Source organism: Rana temporaria, chromosome 5, assembly GCF_905171775.1.
Source record: "Rana temporaria chromosome 5, aRanTem1.1, whole genome shotgun sequence".
Classification (NCBI taxonomy): domain Eukaryota; kingdom Metazoa; phylum Chordata; class Amphibia; order Anura; family Ranidae; genus Rana; species Rana temporaria.
The window spans coordinates 86,597,834-86,618,046 of NC_053493.1; the positions used below are offsets into that span (position 1 = coordinate 86,597,834).

Sequence of the window (20,213 nt, forward strand, 5' to 3'; positions counted from 1 at the left end):
AAAAAATAGTTATAAAATGGCAAAAAAATATATAATATAATAAAAATATTCAAAATATAAATCCTTAAATCAAATGTCATAGGCAGGTTGGTAAGTTGGGAAAAATGTTTTAATTTATATGTATATATATATATATATATATATATATATATATATATATATATATATATATATATACATACCGTATACAGTATCTCACAAAAGTGAGTACACCCCTCACATTTTTGTAAATATGTTATTATATCTTTTCATGTGACAACACTAAAGAAATTACACTTTGCTACATCATAACAGTGTAAATTTGCTGTACCCTCAAAATAACTCAACACACAGCCATTAATGTCTAAACCGCTGGCAACAAAAGTGAGTACACCCCTAAGTGAAAATGTACAAATTGGGCCCAAAGTGTCAATATTTTGTGTGCCCACCATTATTTTCCAGCACTTTCTTAACCCTCTTGGGCATGGCGTTTACCAGAGCTTCACATGTTGCCATTGGAGTCCTCTTCCACTCCTCCATGTCGACATCATGGAGCTGGTGGATGTTTTTAGACCTTGCGCTCCTCCACCTTCTGTTTGAGGATGCCCCACAGATGTTCAATAGGGTTTAGGTCTGGAGACATGCTTAGCCAGTCCATCACCTTTACCCTCAGCTGCTTTATAAAAGCAGTGGTCATCTTGGAGGTGTGTTTGGGGTTGTAATCATGTTGGAATACTGCCCTGTGGCCCAGTCCCCGAAGGGAGGGGATAATGATCTGCTTCAGTATGTCACAGTACATGTTGGTATTCATGGTTCCCTCAATGAACTGTAGCTCCCCAGTGCCGGCAGCACTCATGCAGCCCCAGACCATGACACTCCCACCACCATGCTTGACTGTAGACAAGACACACTTGTCTTTGTACTCCTCACCTGGTTGCAGCCACACATGCTTGACACCATCTGAACCAAATAAGTTTATCTTGGTCTCATCAGACCACAGGACATGGTTCCAGTAATCCATGTCCTTAGTCTGCTTGTCTTCAGCAAACTGTTTGCAGGCTTTCTTGTGTATAATCTTTAGAAGAGGCTTCCTTCTGGGGTGACATCCATGCAGACCAATTTGATGCAGTGTGCAGCCTATGGTCTAAGCACTGACAGACTGGCAGCAGTCATACGTCTATTTCCAGACAACCTCTGTATATGATGCTGAGCATGTGCACTCAACTACTTTGGTCGACCATGGCGAGGCCTGTTTTGAGTGAAACCTGTCCTGTTAAACTGCTGTATGGTCTTGGCCACTGTGCTGCAGCTCAGTTTCAGGGTCTAAAAGCCCTATCAACAATGGAACATCTGCAGTATGTGTAATCTTAATATTGAAGAGTATTATTACCAATTAACGGCTGGGGGTGGAGACCTCCCCATGTGTTGAGTTTAAAACCAACCGCGGACTCCGTGGCTGACACCCCAAACGGCCCACCTGGAAGTGGGGGGGGGCGGAATGGGATTACACATACTGCAGATGTTCCATTGTTGATAGGGCTTTTGTCTTCTTAACAAATTCACCAACACAATGTTTCTATTTCAGAGCATCTCTTCCTTTCCCCTGAAGATGACCTCCACTGATAAGGTCGAAACGCATCTGGTTTTTAAATTTATTATAGGATGTTAATTAATGCTATGTCATTGTAAACATACCTGTATGGCTCTATTTTTATGTATATGTTTTATTTTACAAATTTGGAGCTCATGTTTTGAATCCAACATATATTCTCCCAGTGGTAAATATTTTCTAATAAAAATTATGTTTTTGATATAATTATAACTGTATTATTCACAAAGCCCCCTGGGGTATTTTTCCTTTTTATAATCATTTGGGGTGTGCAGGACACTCACCCACCGCCAGTATCGCTTTTCCCTTGCTATCTCCCTATAGCCTAGGCCATCTTTATGTAGAGCAACAATAATTTTTTTCAGATTCTCAGAAAGTTCTTTGCCATGAGGTGCCATGTTAAATTTCCAGTGACCAGTATGAGAGAGTGAGAGCCATAACACCAAATTTAACACACCTGCTCCCCATTCACACCTGAGACCTTGTAACACTAACAAGTCACATGACACCGGGTGGGGGAAATAGCTAATTGGGCCCAATTTGGACAAATATCTGAAAAGTGTGGCGTGCATTTGTACCCAGCCCCCATTACTCGGATACCCCTAACTAAAATCTAGTGGGATTAATTGCCTTCAGAAGTCACCCAATAAGTAAATATAGTACACCTGTGTGTAATTTAATCTCAGTATAAATACAGCTGTTCTGTGAAGCCCTCAGAGGTTTGTTAGTAAACCTTATGCCCTGTACACATGATCGGTCAATCCGATGAGAGCGGTCTGATGGATTTTTCCATCAGTTAACCGATGAAGCTGACTGATGGTCACGTTAACCACGTAAGACGGCACTATAAAGGGGAAGGTCAAATCCAATGGCGCCACCCTTGGGGCTGCTTTAGCTGATTTTGTGTTAGTAAAAGACGTTTCACGCTTTTCTGTCTGTTACAGCGTGATGAATGTGCTATCTCCATAACAAATGCTAGTTTTACCACAACGAGCGCTCCCGTCCCCTAATTTAGTCTGAGAATGCGTGGATTTTTAACCGATGGACGTGGCTACAAACGATCGGTTAGGTATCCATCGGTTAATTTTAAAACAAGTTTCAAATTTTTTAACCGATGGATAAATAACCGATGGGGCCTACACACGATCGGTTTGGTCTGATGGTCTGACCGTTCTCATCGGATTGACCGATCGTGTGTACGTGGCATTAGTGAACAAACAGCATCATGAAGGCCAAGGAACACACCAGACAGGTCAGGGATAAAGTTGTGGAGAAGTTTAAAGCAGGGTTAGGTTATAAAAAAGTATCCCAAGCTTTGAACTTCTCATGGAGCACTGTTCAATCCATCGTCTGAAAATGGAAAGAGTATGGCACAACTACAAACTTACCAAGACATGGCCATCCATCTAAACCAGGGGTGGGGAACCTTTTTTCTGCCAAGGGCCATTTGGATTTTTGTAACATCATTCGGGGGCCGTACAAAATGGTCAACTTAAAAATTAGCACCGCACATCTGGACCCCTTTTACATTACACAGCACCGCACCTCTGGACCCCTTTTACATTACACAGCACCGCACCTCTGGACCCCTTTTACATTACACAGCACCGCATCTCTGGACCCCTTTTACATTACACAACACCTCACCTCTGGACCCCTTTTACATTACACAGCACTCTGGACCCCTTTTACATTACACAGCTCTGGTCCACTTTTACATTATACAGTACCCTGCACCTCTGGACCCCTTTTACATTACACAGCACCGCATCTCTGGACCCCTTTTACATTACACAGCACCGCATCTCTGGACCCCTTTTACATTACACATCACCGCACCTCTGGACCCCTTTTACATTACACAGCACCGCATCTCTGGACCCCTTTTACATTACACAGCACCGCATCTCTGGACCCCTTTTACATTACACAGCACCGCATCTCTGGACCCCTTTTACATTACACAGCACCGCATCTCTGGACCCCTTTTACATTACACAGCATTACATCTCTGGACCCCTTTTACATTACACAGCATCACATCTCTGGACCCCTTTTACATTACACAGCACTCTGGACCCCTTTTACATTACATAGCAACACTCTGCACCACTAGACCCCTTTAGATTTGCACAGACACCCCCCCAGCTCTGTTCTTTCCTGCATTAATCATGCATATGGAGAGACAGTAAGCAGCGCTGAACAGAGGGCAATCACCTGCTGGTTTACTTATGTTAGCTTCAGTAGCTCTCTACTCAGCGCTGCTCAATGTCTCTCTCTCCCCTGCGGTACAGGAGAGTGTTTGCTTACCTTGCAGCTGGAGATGGAGAAAATTAAACTTGGCGCGCCGCCGTGCTGTAAACACATGCACACGTCAGCGCAGTGCCTCCCACTCCACCGCCTGCCAATCGCTGCCGTTATCTGTTTTTTTCAGCCCTTCCGCCTGGTTGGCTGGTGTTCCCCGCCACTCCCACATCGAGGGAGACAGACAGTTCCACCAGCCAACCAGGCGGAAGGGCTGAAAAAAAAAACGTTTCCTGCTCGGCGGCACTCGGGGCTATTAGTGAAAGCCGTAATGGCCGAGACTCACTTGGGGCTTTTCACTGACCCATTCGGGGCTCCAGCCTCCCCAGCCCACAGCTCTGCGGACACTCAGCGGCAAGGGGGGGCCAGACGGCCCGCGGGCCGTAGGTTCCCCACCCCTGATCTAAACTGACAGGCCTGGGCAAGGAGAGTATTATTTAGAGAAGCAGCCAAGAGGCCCATGGTAACTCTGGAGGAGCTGCAGAGATCCACAGTTCAGGTGGGAGAATCTGTCCACAGGACAACTGTTAGTTCTGCACTCCACAAATCTGACCTTTATGGAAGAGTGGCAAGAAGAAAACCATTGTTGAAAGAAAGCCATAAGAAGTCCCGTTTGCAGTTTGCGAGAAGCCATGTGGGGACACAGCAAACATGTAGAAGAAGTTAATCTGGTCAGATGAGACCAAAATTTTACTTTTTGGCCTAAAATCGAAACGCTATGTGTGGTGGAAAACTAACACTGCACATCACCCTGAACACACCATCCCCACCGTGAAACATGGTGGTGGTAGATTCATGCTATGGGGATGCTTTTCTTCAGCAGGGACAGGGAAGCTAGACAGAGTTGATGGGAAGATGGATGGAGCCAAATACAGGGCAATCTTAGACAAAAACCTGTTAGACTCTGCAAAAGACATGAGGCTGGGGCGGAGGTTCACCTTCCAGCTGGACAACGACCCTAAACATACAACCAGAGCTACAATGGAATGGTTTAGATCAAAGCACAAAATGTGGAAAATTTCAAGGCGTATGAATACTTTTTCAAGGCATTGTATAATAAAATATTTACAAAAATGTGTGGGGTGTACTCACTTTTGTGAGATGCTGTGTAATATATATATATATATATATATATATATATATATATATATATATATATATATATATTTCCACGGATTGGGAATATATATTATTAATTAACAAGCAGACATAGCGATCTTACAGTTTGTATCTGAGCGGCATCAGTGGCAAGTCTGGTTGTTAAAGCTCCTGTAGTATTTTTCTTGTCATCAAACCAGGATATTTCCTTTGGAGTGAGAAAGGGATGTTAGAGTATAGTATCACCTATATAAAAAAAGATAGTTTATGTACAGGTAAAACATCTATTACTTCTGCACTAACCTGGCGTAACATTGCTTTGAATGCCATCTGTCTCAGGCGCATAGTGAGGACTTCCCCTGATCTTCCAAACATAAATCCCTGCCAATGCAGATGGATATAAGAAAATGTAATATGAAAGATGAAGTAACTGAGCTTTGACAAGTATCTTATCTACCCACTTTCATATCATAGATACTGATAGGAGAGACTGAGTATTTGTTCCTGTTCCAGTCACTTTTATCAAATGATTGTTTCTTTCCCATTGTTAGCTTAAAATTAAAATTTTTAAACATGTTTTTGCAGTATATTTCAAATTACAAGAATACAAGCAATAAAATATAACGCATACACGTGTCACACGCATACTAATTTAAAGCTGGGGTAAATAACCAGTAATAAGTCGAACAATCTGGATTAGCTTGAGATTTTAAAGTGGTTGTAAAGGTTTGCATTTTTTTTTTAAATAACAAACATGTCCTACTTACCTCCAGTGTGCAGTTCGTTTTGCACAGAGTGGCCCTGAATGGCATTTTCTGGGGTCCCCCGGCGGCTCTCTTGGCTCCTCCTGCCTCAGATAACCCCCTCTGGGAAGCGCTCTCCCAAGGGGGTTACCTTACAGGCGCCCTTCGAGTTTTGTATTCGGCCCCGCCACCGTCACCCGCGTCATTGGATTTGATTGACAGCAGCGCGAGCCAATGGCTGTGCTGCTATCAAAACTATACAATGAAGAGCCGAGAAGCCCGGGCAAAGGAAGAGCGTGTTTGCGACGTGGGACTTTCTAGGGCACAGGTGAGTAAAACACGGGGGCTGGGGGGCCGGTAATCATCAGATGTTTTTTTCCCCTTAATGCATAAGATGCATTAAGGTGAAAAAACATGAACTTTTACAACCCCTTTAACTGTTGCGTAGACTAAATATTCACACACATTTCTTCCAGTTATAAAAGTGTTTAAGCCAACAATGGCACATAGCATAATTCTGTTTGATTTTTTTAATGTTAAAATACCAAAAGATTGAAAATGCACTTACAATCTTTACATTTAACACAGGCAATACATCACATTAGTGCCTCATCACGGTCTAAGTTTATGGGCTATCAGGACGGTGTCCACCGCCTCCCTCAGTTTGTAAACCCCAACACACTAGCATACGCCAGTGCCGATCGGAGTGATGACATCACTTAATTGACAGTCGCTCTATCCAACCCAATCCAACCCAATGGGTTGGATAGAGCGACTGTCAATCAAGTGACGTCATCACGCCGATCGCCACTGGCGTATGCTAGTGTGTTGGGGTTTACAAACTGAGGGAAGCGGTGGACGCCGTCCTAATAGCCCATGATCTGAGATCGTGATGAGCCACTAATGTGATGTATTGCCTGTTTTAAATGTAAAGATTGTAAGTGCATTTTCAATCTTTTGGTATTTTAACATTAAAAAATCAAAGGGAATTATGCTATGTGCCATTGTTCATCTTTTCCCTTATATGTGAGCTTTGGCTTGAGAAGATTGGACTCCAAGTATTTGAGATACCGCTATTCCTATGATTATACAACGCTCATATTCCAGCGTTGTCTGGTAAGAGTTTTCACCTGCCTATCTCACGAGTGGTGGTGTTGGTAACAGAAGGATAGGACTGACTTTGATCTACAGGAACTACTTTCTTTGCTTTAATCACAGACTATCTTTGGGATTCTTTTTTCGAATATTTTGGACTTTTTTATGTTACATATCATTTAATTAATTTTATTTAGGAGCGCTGCTTAATATATATTGTTTTATAATATGTGTTGTGTTTTATATGTTTAAACCTGTCTAAGGATAGGATATAGTAGCAGCTCCAGCTGTCACCAGTATTGTGATAGTAGAGGGAGGTGTATTATAGACCAACCCATTTTTCTCTACAAATTTGTTTCTACAGTTCTATCTGACTCCATAAGCGCCAAGTTTTTAGGAAGGGCCGCTCAAATTATTGTTTTCTAAAAGTGTTTACCTGTGTAAAATATGTAAAGAAGGATGCCACGCCAATCATAGTAATTATGATGGAGTAGATGTTAATTTCACTCTGAATCAAAACAGCATCATCAGTTCCAAATATCTGTAAAAAAGATAAATTAGTTAATATAGCTTGTGCATGGATATATGAAATGTATGTCAACGAAACAAAGAAACCCACTGTTATACAGAGAAATAACTCACTCCTATAATAATTCTAAAATTATTTCCAAGCTCACTTTGCTTATGACCACAGAGCAACGTATACTCAATAAGGGCATGCTTACAAAATTATTGTTTTTTAAAGAAAACCTGTACTGGAAAAAAAAAAATTAGGGCTGAACCAATAGCTTTGATACTTAATTACAAGTGAATATAAACCATAGAAAATAATAAGTATACAGGTCATAAGTTCTGACAGTTGCTGTGTTCTTGTTCACGATCAGTGATTGAGAGATGACTGAAGCCAGGAAATTAACACTTTAAAAAAAACAGTCAGCAGTGATGGCCTACATATTTCTGTAAGCCGGCATTGCTATATTTATCTATAGTAGTTTTAACTTTAATATACTTTGAAATAAAAATACTTACTGCTATGAATTTGGCAAATATAATGCTGAAACCTGGATGGGCCGCTCCATTTAGCATCGCTCCAAAGATTCCAAGCAAAATATAAGGCCACTCTGAATTATTCAGTTTAAGTAGTCTAAAAAATGAAATTTCTGGAAGCTTTTCCTAAAAAAAAAAAAAAAAAAGGAAAAAATAAATAACAAACATGTTGGGGTCCTAGGTTTGATTACCACTAAAAACACCAGTGCATAACATTTTACTTTTACATTCTTTATATCTGGGTAGATTTTCTAATCCAAACGGAAACAAAAAACTGGTAAGTCAAAAGAATTCACTCCAAAATTCAAACTGTATATGTATATATGTGTCTGTAGCAAAATAGGTTGCTTGTATGTAGGCAGTTGCAGTCTATTTACTCCACTGTAGGTGGTACTTAAACACAGCACTATTGCAGTTGGAGGGGAAGTCAAGAGGAACATAGTTCCTGGGTCACTGGGGAAGCTATTCGATTGGATGTTGCTACCACCCTGTGACTCTAACAGCCATCTTGGGTCAGACAGAGCCTATTTAAGGCCCTGCCTCCCAGGCGCGCATTTATCATGTGGGTAGTGTAGGGACGGATCACTGTCTGAAAGAGGCAGTGATTATCAGTAACAAGAGATTCCAGATGAGTAGGGCAAGGATAGGAGGATGCCATTCTTCCTGGAGACCTCCCCATTTGGGCATGGCAACATTCCGCCCCTAAAGAAAGATGCTGTTGGCATATTGGATGCCTGCTCTGCTACACACCGCTGTTGCATTTTGTGAGTGTTCACGGTTGAGCACCTTCCCACCAGGATTGTTGTGAATTGCTGAACTTTAACATTAATACAAGTTCTGTTCTCTGCAACTGGATTCTTGAGTGTTTACTGTCGCTGCACCACGCTGCACCACACTGCACCTCCTTACATGTAGACTTATGCAAGCATAAGGGACTGATGTGAATAACTTTATACACTCAATGGAATATTTCAGCTCTTATAAGCCAACACGACTGTGCACCAGTGCACAAACAAGGAGTTGAAGTTGTTATAGCTGCAAAGTGTGGGCCAACTCAATATTGAACCCTACAGACTAAGACTAGGATGCCATTAAAGTTTATGGGGCAGATCCACGTACAGTGGCGCATATTTGCGGCGGGCGTAGCGTATATAAGATACACTACGCCGCCGTAATTTACTTTTTTTTTTTCGAATCCTCAAAGAATCAGCGCCGTAAGTTACGGCGGCGTAGTGTATCTTTGGCGGCGTAAGGGCACGCAATTCAAATTGATGTGATGGGGGAGTGTTTTATGTAAATACGTCGTGACCCAATGTAAACAACGTTTTTTTTGAACGGCGCATGCGCCGTCCGTGGGGGTATCCCAGTGCGCATGCTCGAAATTAAACCGGAACAAGCCAATGCTTACGACGGTGACGTCATTCTACGCAAATCCTTATTCGCGAACGACTTACGCAAACGACGTAAAAAATTAAAATTTCGACGCGGGAACGACGGCCATACTTAACATTGAGTACGCCACCATATAGCAGCTTTAACTATACGCTGGAAAAAGCTGAACGCAAACGACGTAAAAAAATGCGCCGCCCGGACGTACGTTCGTGGATCGCCGTATCTAGCTAATTTGCATACTCGACACGGAATTCGACGGAAACGCCACCTAGCGGCCAGCGTAAATATACACCTACGATCCGACGGCGTACTAAGACTTACGCCTGTCGGATCGATCCCTCATTCCGTCGTATCTTGTTTTGTGAATACAAAACAAAGATACGACGCGGGAACTTTAAAATTACGCGGCGTATCAATAGATACGCCGGCGTAATTTCTTTGTGGATCTGCTCCTATGTGTGTGGAAAAAAAAGGTAACCCACTACTTTTGGTAATATAGGGTCTGATCCACAAAAACCCGGCGTAACTTAATTTTTCCCGTTTAAGTTACACCGCCGCAAAATCTCTACCTAAGTGCCCGATCCACAAAGCACTTACCTAGAAATTTTGAGCGGTGTAACTTAAATCCGTCCGGCGCAAGGCGTTCCTAATCTAATGGGGCAAGTCCCATTTAAATTAGGCGCGCTCCTGCGCCGGACGTACTGCGCATGCTCCCGACGTTATTTTCCTGACGTGCTTTGCGTGGTTTTACGTTGTGCCGGGTTTTGAGAATCGTGACGGGCGTAAAAAAAAAAAAAAGAGTTGCGGCGGGAAAAAAAAAAAATGTAAAAAAAAATTACAGCGACGCGGGATAGAAGGGTATACTTTTACAAGGTGTAAACAGTTTACACCTTGTAAAAGCAGCCCTAATTTTGCGACGGCAAACTAATACTTACGGAGAAAAAACGAAGCGTAAAAGCTTCGTGGATCTCCGTAAGTGCTAATTTGCATACCCGACGCTGGATTTCAACGAGAAATGCCCCCTTTTGTGGATCAGGCACATAGTGTATATGCCCTTACAATACATACTGTAGCTAGACCTTGAGAAGGTCAAGGAAAAGAACGCAAGGACACAAATTATTCAGCGGCTCCTGCGGGGGTAGCACTACATAGAGATATAACTTCAGAATTAAACTAAAAGTTCAACTCCAGACAAAAAATACATTGCAATAGAGCAGAGAAAAACTAAACTTCTGCCAGTTAGTATTGTTTTTGCTTTTTTTGTGTCCCCACTTTGGTCCCGATAGTCTTGGGAAATAATTACAATCAGATCCCAAACAGCAATAAAAACTGTTTTTTAAGTTGATTGGAGAAAATTTAGAACATCTGCTAGGAGTTTTTGGTTGAGGGTTAAGTCATTCTTAGCCCTCAAGGCAAAAATACTTTTATACATCCTTTTCCATCATGAAAAATATTGGTTATACCAGGGGTAGGCAACCTCAGCCCTCCATCTGTTTTGAAACTACAAGTCCCATGAGACATTGCAAGACCCTAGCAATCACAGGCATGACTCCTGGAGGCAAAGGCATGATGGGATTTTTAGTTTCACCACAGCTGGAGTGCCAAGGCTGCCTACCCCTGGGATATACCATTGTTGGCAATATAAGGGTTTCATTTGCATTGCTTTAAATGCCGATGTAAAAACCTCCATATTACCTTCTCTTCCTCCTCTGCAACATCATCTTCCTCCCCTTTTTCAGACATGGAGAATTTTCCAGTAGACATATTGGAGTTTATCCTCTGTACTAAAGATGGCTTCTCCAGGGTCCCTTGTCCTGCTTCACTTTCCACTGTTGTCTGTATGGCCTGAAAATAATCATAATAATGGAGAGATTAATATTAGTGTTAAGATCTCAATCAAAAACTATATTTGATCATGTTATATCATTTGAAAGAAGGTGTTGCCCATCATTTGGACTGAGCTTTTTATGCTAGTAATTCACAGTACCTGAGCTGTTGCAAGTGAATGATATATTCCTTTCTTCAACATTAATTCAGAATGAGTTCCTTTTTCAGCCAAAGCACCATTCTCCAACACTACAATGAGATCTGCCGTCCACACAGTGCTCAAACGATGAGCAATAACAATTGTGGTACGCCCCTCACTGGCCTGAAAGAGAAAATCACAGTTTTTGACTCACTATTCATAACATACAGGTATGTGCAGCTACTGTAAAAAAAAAATTATGGATGTGACTCTGTAGAAGATCACAGTAATATTGCCAGTAAACTCTACCTTGTCTAGGGCAGCTTGTACAACTGATTCACTCTCCGTATCCAGAGCTGAAGTAGCCTCATCCAGTAAGAGAATCTTAGGATTTCGGACCAAGGCTCTAGCTATGGCTATTCTTTGCTTTTGGCCGCCACTAAGCTGGGCTCCTCTTTCTCCAACTAGGGTTTCAAATTTCTATAAAAAATAAATGAGATAACATAAAATTGTTTTGTAGTATTTTTCATTATGATGTGCAAATGCAAAAAAAAATACGAAATTTGAATGTATGAACATGTGTTGAATCTTCCCATAATATCATATGTTAAATCTCCCCATATGTGTTTAATCTCCCCATTGCAGATGAGAGAATAATAACGGAACAACAAACTTCGAAAAGTATTTTGCCCTATGCATGATCTTTTCAGGTACCTGCAAAGATACAGAAATATGGGCAACACCGCTGTTTGTTCTTTGCTTCAGTTTTTATAAATCAATACCAATGGGCCTTGTTTATCACAAGAGTTGATTTCCTAAAGGGGTAGAATGTGTACATTTATTTATGTATTTAGAAAAGTGAATGTTCATTTTGCTTAGAAAATAATGTGAAGCTGGATTCATGTCAACCATCCAGTCAAGTGCAAGAAAAAGCCCCTTTCCATCATGTATTTTGTGCATGACTAGGTGATCAAACAAAACACTACTGTTTTTTTTTCACTAAGCTAAGTGAGCATACATTTTGCAAAGTAAACAATTTACATCTTTAGAAAATTAACCCCAGAGTGAAAAATTCTCTGTAGCGCCATATACAGTATCTCACAAAAGTGAGTACACCCCTCACATTTTTGTAAATGTTTTATTATATATTTTCTTGTCACAACACTGAAGACATTAAACTTTGCTACAATGTAAAGTAGTGAGTGTACAGATTGTATAACAGTGTACATTTTCTGTCCCCTCAAAATAACTTAACACACAGCCATTAATGTCTAAACTGCTGGGAACAAAAGTGAGTACACCCCTAAGTGAAAATGTCCAAATTGGACCCAAAGTGTCAACATTTTGTGTGGCCACCATTATTTTCCAGCACTGCCATAACCCTCTTGGGCATAGAGTTCAGCAGAGCTTCACAGGTTGCCACTGGAGTCCTCTTCCACTCCTCCATGGCGACATCACGGAGCTGGTGGATGTTAAAGACCTTGTGCTCCTCTACCTTCTGTTTGAGGATGCCCCACAGATGCTTAATAGAGTTTAGGTCTGGAGACATGCTTGACCAGTCCATGACATTTACCTTCAGATTTTTTAGCAAGGCAGTGGTCGTCTTGGAGGTGTGTTAGGAGTCGTTATCATGTTGGAATACTGCCCTGTGGCCCAGTCTCTGAAGGCAGGGGATCATGCTTTGCCTCAGTATGTCACAGTACATGTTGGGATTCATGGTTCCCTCAATGAACTGTAGCTCCCCAGTGCCGGCAGCACTCATGCAACTCCAGACCATGACACTCCCACCACCATGCTTGACTGTAGGCAAGAGACACTTGTCTTTGTACTCCTCAACTGGTTGCCGCCACACACGCTTGACACCATCTGAACCAAATAAGTTTAACTTGGTCTTATCAGACCACAGGACATGGCCATAGTCTGCTTGTCTTCAGCAAACTGTTTGCAGGCTTTCTTGTGCATGATCTTTAGAACAGGCTTCCTTCTGGGACAACAGCCATGCAGAGAAATTTGATGCAGTGTGCGGTATTTGGTCTGAGCACTGACAGGCTGACCCCCCACCTCTTCAACCTCTGCAGCAATGTGTGCAGCACTCATACGTCTATTTCCAAAAGACAACCTCTGGATATGACGCTGAGCATGTGCACTCAACTTCTTTTGTTGTCCATGGTGAGGCCTGTTTTGAGTGGAACCTGTCCTGTTAAACCACTATATGGTCTCAGCCATCATGCTGTAGCTCATTTCAGGGTCTTGACAATCTTCTTATAGCCTAGGCCATCTTTATGTAGAGCAGTGTTTCTCAATTCCAGTCCTCAGGCCCCCCCAACAGGTCAGGTTTTCAGGATTTCCCTCAGATGAAAAGGCTGTGGTGATTACTAAGGCAGTGAAACTGATCAAATCACCTGTGCAAAATAATGGAAAACCTGACCTGTTGGGGGGGCCTGAGGACTGGAATTGAGAAACACTGATGTAGAGCAACAATTATTTTTTCAGATCCTCAGAGAGTTCTTTGCCATGAGGTGCCATATTGAACCTACAGTGGCCAGTATAAGAGAGTGAGAGCGATAACACCAAATTTAGCACACCTCTCCCCATTCACACCTGAGACCTTGTAATACTAATGAGTCACGAGGGAGGGAAATTGGGCCAATTTGGAAATTTTCACTTAGGGGTGTACTCACTTTTGTTGCAAGCGGTTTAGACATTAAAGGCTGTGTGTTGAGTTATTTTGAGAGGACAGCAAATTGACACTGTTATACAAGCTGTACACTCACTACTTTACATTGTAGCAAAGTGTAATTTCTTCAATGTTGTCACATGAAAATATATAATAAAAGATTTACAAAAATGTGACGGATGTACTTACTTTTGTGAGATACTGTAAGCATTTTCCTTAAATTGCCATATACTGAAAGGAGACAATGAAATTTATATTCAGATTTTGGTTATATATTAGCAATATAGCTTTATGGCATTCTCCAGCCCAGGTGTACATATACAGAAGGGAGATTACTCATCTTCAACAAATGCTTCTGAGAGTGACATCTGCCCCACCGATGGTGCTGGTGCCAAACACAGATTTTTTGACTATCACCCGCTACGATTTTAGCAATAACCCCATAATCACAGGTAATATTTGTATTCAATAGAATGACATGCTTCCATGGATACATTTATGGCCAACCTTTTTATTTACATAAGCGACTATTATTTTAGCCTGCAGATACATACATCAGGAAGCTCCATGATGAAGTTATAGGCATTGGCTTCTTTAGCTGCCATCTCAATTTCTTCATCTGTCACATCTAATCTTCCATACTTAATGTTGCTTTTAATTGTTGTTCCAAAAAGTACAGGCTCTTGACTGACCACACCAATTAATTCTCTGTATTGTCTGATATTTAGAGACCGTATATCATGGCCATCTACCAATATCTGATAAAACGGACAAGATAAAAGACATTAGTCAGAATAAAATACACAGCTGCACATCTAATGCATAACGAGTACCATTTAAATAATGGCCTTTAAATTTCACCTAATATGACACATAATATTCACAATATTCACATTATGTTTCCCATAATGTGAATATTGTAAATATTATGTGTCAGATATCTCTATCATCTTTTAACTTTCTTATTCCAAATGAGAAATGTCACATAGAACAGGGAGTAAGGAGAAATAACAACAAAAGCTTAAAGTGATTGTAAATTCAATTTTTTTTTCTATAAAAAAAAACATGTTATACAGTACTTACCTACTCTGTGCAAATGTTTTGCACAGAGCAGCCCCGATCCTCCTCTTCTCTGGTCCCTTTTAGATGCTCCTGGTCCCTCACTCGTTCTGTGTGTCCTGGGGTCCCCAAGGGATTCCCTTAATTTGTACGGATTTCCTCTCACTTCCTGTTCGGCTATGGGACAGGAAGTGAAGGGAAATCTCAGAAATGGGACACAGATGGCAAAAAAGGTAACCCTCCCTTGCTCTTTGCCTATAGTTCTACTTTTTTGCATTAGGATAAAAATTTCCCCCTTTCACGAGCCCTCTATCATTTCAGTGCTGTGCCCAGCTGAAGGTCTTCTCCTCTCTTCCACAGGCCACATTGAGAATAGCGGGAGCCAATGGTTCCTGCTTCTGTTAGTCAAATCCTGTGAGAAGGGAGGGAGAGACGAGGCCCAGCATGCCCATTTGGGAGCACACCTGCACAAGAACACCCACAGCAGCTTGCTATTGGCGCACTCAGAAAATAAAAGAGGGGAGTACAGCACCATTGAGACTTTAATATCACTTTTAAGCTGACATTTAGGTAGGCATATTTTGTATAGTTACAATAGTCCAACTGGTACGTATGCATGTCTCATACCTGAAAGATCCCTATGGAAGATTGAACTCACTCAAGTAGACACTGTTATTACAGTGATGGCCGCTAGCTTCTGGGTTTCATGCCAAGCAGGCTGCTCTGCTGCTTAGTGAACACAGGAGGTCACTTGTTCAGCATGGGTGTCATTCAGAGAACAATTTGTGAGATTTTGATCTCACCGCCCCACCTCTCTATCTAGTCCAATCAGAGAATACTTTGCAATCATTGTGAAAATGAAAATTATTCTGTGAATGAAAGGTAAGTATAAGCTGGTTTGAGAGTGTGAGCTTAGGAAGAGGTTGTCACTTTGCCCTGAGCTGTTTAGCTTTACACTTATTAAATTATTAGTTAATACAAATAAGCTTCCTTTTTGAATAAATAAAACATAAATACCTCTCCATCTTGTGGATCGTACAGTCTCTGTAGCAGTTGCACTGTTGTACTTTTACCACACCCACTTTGTCCTACCAGTGCCACTGTCTGTCCAGATTTCACTGTCAGGTTAAATCCTTTCAATACCTTCACAGAATAGAAATGAAAATTATAAGCATTTTCCATTTACGTTATGACCACACCCACACAAGACATACGTTTTTCTCACACTCTGCATCCCATTGGAAAAAGAGCAAGAGTATGATTGTTATTTCATTAAATTTCAGATGGCAGACCCCACAGTTATTTTACTATGTGAACAATCATATTAATTTGACTATACTAAAAGATTTGATGAGATGGTATCTCTCAAGCATAACACATTTAGTTCTGGGGTCCTAAGATGAATGTCCCTAAGGGTGTAACTCAAGGAGTAGTATGCTACGATCTCATAGGCATGTCAAAAAGTAATAATTAAAATTAATGTTTTATGATCTTATTTTATACATTGTGGTATATATGTATAATGGACTGAGTTTAATCCTGTTATCACTTTCATGGTCTCTCCTGTACCATTGGAACTAGTCAATGAAAATTTGGTTGCAGGAAAGCAGTGCAGAAGGATTTTGTGCTCATGAAAGGCTCAGTACTGCAGAGCAAAGGGTGCTACCACCATCTCAGATCTGGGATCTTTAGAAGCACCAAGTTATACGTTTAAAGAGAAAAAACAGGACCATTGGGAGGAAGCCCTTCAATACCTAACTACATGCTCCCTTAATGTAGCACAAAAGGTGTCACAACTTTACATACTACTGAGGGTACATTACACACCGGTGAGATTGCACAGGATGGGTAGGCGGGCGGACCCGTTGTGCTGCCGATGTCTGCAGCACGAGGGGGACCTGATTCATCTCCTGTGGAGATGCCCAAAGCTACACAGATACTGGGGTGGGGTGGTGGAGACAATCAACTCTGCGTTTCAGACGAAGGTTCCGGTCGATCCTGTGTGCTGCCTGCTGGGGGTGCTGGAAGATGCAGTCCCCGAGGAGGCAACCAGGCTGGCTGTCTCTAAGACACTGTTCCAGGCTAGGAAACTATTACTAATGGGCTGGAAGTCTGCCTCCCCGCCGACCCTTTCCTCGTGGATTTCCCATGTGGGAAGGGCCCTGGTGATGGAAAAACATATCTATCAACATAGAAGATGTCCTGGCAGATTTGAGAAAATATGGGAGATGTGGCTAGATACGCCGGGTTTGAGTCCCAGGGAGCTTGTTATGACCAGGATTCGGAGGTGCCTGTAGACAAATACTATTGTGGGACCTATGGGGCTTGTTTATTTTATTGATGATGGCGGGGTGAGAGGGCATGTGCGTTCGTTGAATGGGGAGGACGTTTGCTGGTGGGTGATGAGGGGGACGTGCTTATTTTCATGTATATTACCAGTTTTTAAGGACTGTACTTATGTTTGTGCAATGGAGAGATGTACTGTTTGTGTGAACTTGACTATGTATCAATTAAAACCTTTCTGATTTAAAAAAAAAAGAGAGAAAACAGTGTCTGAGCACTAGGAATTTTTAAAGAGCTTTCAACCTAGCCAAGACTTTTTATGCAAACTTTGTTTAATATTTCAGTTTATGCTTATTGCTAATGGAGTGCAGTGTTTTTATTAATGATGATCAATGCTGTAACTACCTATTTATTTCACCCCAAAGATGCTCTAAGGCCCATGGGGTGGAACTTTCTTCTGGCTTTATTATCAGATGTTTATTTGTATGCTTGCAAACAGGTAGTATTTACAAGGTATATTGATGATGCACAAATAAGTGAAAAGATGCTGACGCTACCGCTAATCTGTCATAACAAAGCGGTAGGGTCAGCAGGAGGGTCAGCATCTTTTCACCTATTTGTGTAGTCAATACTTGTCTCTAAAAACATATTATTTTGTTCATTCCTTTGCATGCATAGGTAGAAAGGTTGTGAATTTACTAAACAGATTTGTATTATGTTACTGAAAGACATTTCCCTTACCTAACCCAAGAAGTTTAGATACAGAGTTATTTGTGTGTGGTGTTGTGCTATGGGCCCCATTACATCTGCCCCTATCATAAGAAAAGGCACTGTTTCCCAGCCTAAGTTAAAATATCTCCATTCCCAGTCAATGCTTGTTACAGGGAAACGCGTCGGTTGGAGAGAATCTTGTGACGTCACTACGCACCAGCTGGCAGCCTGATAGCTTGTAGCTGTGTGATTGTATGTTTTCTTCCTTCGTTGGGCCTTCCTTCGTTGCAATAAAACACGAATGATTTATCGCACTATGAAGTTCCTCTCTTCTGTTTTTGAAATATCTTAATCTCTCCAGGAAAAGTATTGAGCTGAACATTCGGGAAGTGGCTTATCCATCCTGTTAACATTTCACGGAGGTGATTGACTATTAGTTTTGGAAGTGCACCGGGTTAAAGCCTGCAGCTGATCATTACTGATATCAGACGAGTCCGACTCCTATAATTTGGAGTCCATCACTTTCGGTTAGAGGTCATCTGGCTGTTTTGCTTACTTCCTTGCCTGGTTTTTAAACATCTGACCGGTCACCATCGCAGATTGTGGAAAGTGACAATGAGAAGTGGCATTTAGGATTACCTGTGTTGATTTAAATCCAGCTCTGCTCCTATTCTGGGACTTTTACACAAACTTGTTTTGCTTAAAGTTTATTCCCTTTTTACTTTTTGAATTTTTAATACTTATTTGGGACTTTATTCAAAACACGATAATCAATTAATTCATTTGGTTTTTAGTATACCGTGTTTTGCCCCTTAAAGGGGTTGTAAAGGACATTTTTTTCCCTAAAAGCTTCCTTTACCTTAGTGCAGTCCTCCTTCACTTACCTCATCCTTCGATTTTACTTTTAAATGTCCTTATTTTTTCTGAGAAATCCTCACTTCCTGTTCTTCTGTCTGTAACTACACACCGTAATGTGAGGCTTTCTTCCTGGTGGGAGGAGGGGCGAGCATGCAAGTCAGGAAGCTCTCTACTTTGCAGATAGAGAAAGGAGCTGTGTGTTAGTGGGTGACCCCGACACTCCTGCTCACCCCCTTCCCCCTCAAGACGCTTTCTCCACACCAGGGAGAAAGCCTCGCATTATGGTGTGTAGTTACGGACAGAAGAACAGGAAGTGAGGATTTCTCAGAAGAAATAAGGACATTAAAAAGCAAAATCCAAGGATGAGGTAAGTGAAGGAGGACTGCACTAAGGTAAAGGAAGCTATTTAGGGAAAAAAAATTCCTTTACAACCCCTTTAATTTGCACCTTTATTAAGTAATCTAATTTGATTATCTGTTTCACGTGACAATTTTTCCATGTTTGTATGATCATTAATCACTTTTTGGGTTTTTGCACAATCATTTTTTGTGTATATAAGTTAATATATATATATATATATATATATATATAAAAAAACACTAAGTAGCCAACCAATAGCTGCATGGCGAAGTACTATTATAATGAGATTTGTCCAAGGAACACTTTGACTTAAATATCCCTTACCTGAACAGTCAATCTTGATGGATAGGAGAAATGTATATTTCTAAATTCTATGTTTCCCTTTATATTGTCCGGCTTGTATCCTTCTCTTGAATAGCTGTTTATTTGGGATGGCTAGAATTAAAACAAGGATAGTATGTTTTAATACTGAAAACTATGAAAACTCCAGTCTGAATATTAATGCGTACTGCAACCATTAGATAAAGCTTTTTTCAAATGCCTTGCAGCTCGCTCATAAAGTTTTAAAACCTCCCTTCAATGCCAAGTGTTGAATTCAGACCCTAAAGTGAGTGTTGTGAAAAAACAAAAGGATATTAACAAACTTTTTAACAGATTCCTAGCTGCTTCTCCTCTGAAGAACAAACTTTTGATTATGCCAATGTGAATGTGAACGAGAGTGGCTTTTTCATTATTAATTAGCTGATGTACCTGCAGTGTTCTGCTAAGCAAAAGAGTATGGTCTACATCCCTTTAGAAGTGATTAGCCCTTTGGGAGTATCGCACACAAAACTGAATTTTTTGTTGCAGAGGGTACTTAAACACTGAGGCCGCGTACACACGATCGGTCAAAACCGATGAAAACGGACTGAAGGACCTTGTCATTGGTCCAAACCGATCGTGTGTGGGCCCCTTCGGTCAAAAAATGTAGAACTTGCTTTAAAATGTAACCGATGGACTGATAACCGATAGTTAGTATGCAAAAGCATCGGT

The 20,213-nt window shown here is 41.3% G+C and overlaps 1 protein-coding gene across 1 annotated transcript in view; it reads right to left on the reverse strand.

The window, feature by feature from the left end:
• LOC120940140 (ATP-binding cassette sub-family B member 5-like) overlaps positions 1–20,213 on the reverse strand; it is a 72,778-nt gene that overhangs the window by 17,135 nt on the left and 35,430 nt on the right. Inside the window, exons 11-20 of the mRNA XM_040352807.1 lie at positions 19,506–19,616; positions 15,987–16,112; positions 14,465–14,668; positions 11,543–11,713; positions 11,255–11,416; positions 10,963–11,112; positions 7,858–8,001; positions 7,265–7,369; positions 5,294–5,371; positions 5,115–5,198 (exon numbers count right to left, since the gene is read on the reverse strand). Coding sequence (XP_040208741.1) covers positions 5,115–5,198; positions 5,294–5,371; positions 7,265–7,369; positions 7,858–8,001; positions 10,963–11,112; positions 11,255–11,416; positions 11,543–11,713; positions 14,465–14,668; positions 15,987–16,112; positions 19,506–19,616 — 1,335 coding nt within the window. The remainder of the gene's footprint in view (positions 1–5,114; positions 5,199–5,293; positions 5,372–7,264; positions 7,370–7,857; positions 8,002–10,962; positions 11,113–11,254; positions 11,417–11,542; positions 11,714–14,464; positions 14,669–15,986; positions 16,113–19,505; positions 19,617–20,213) is intronic.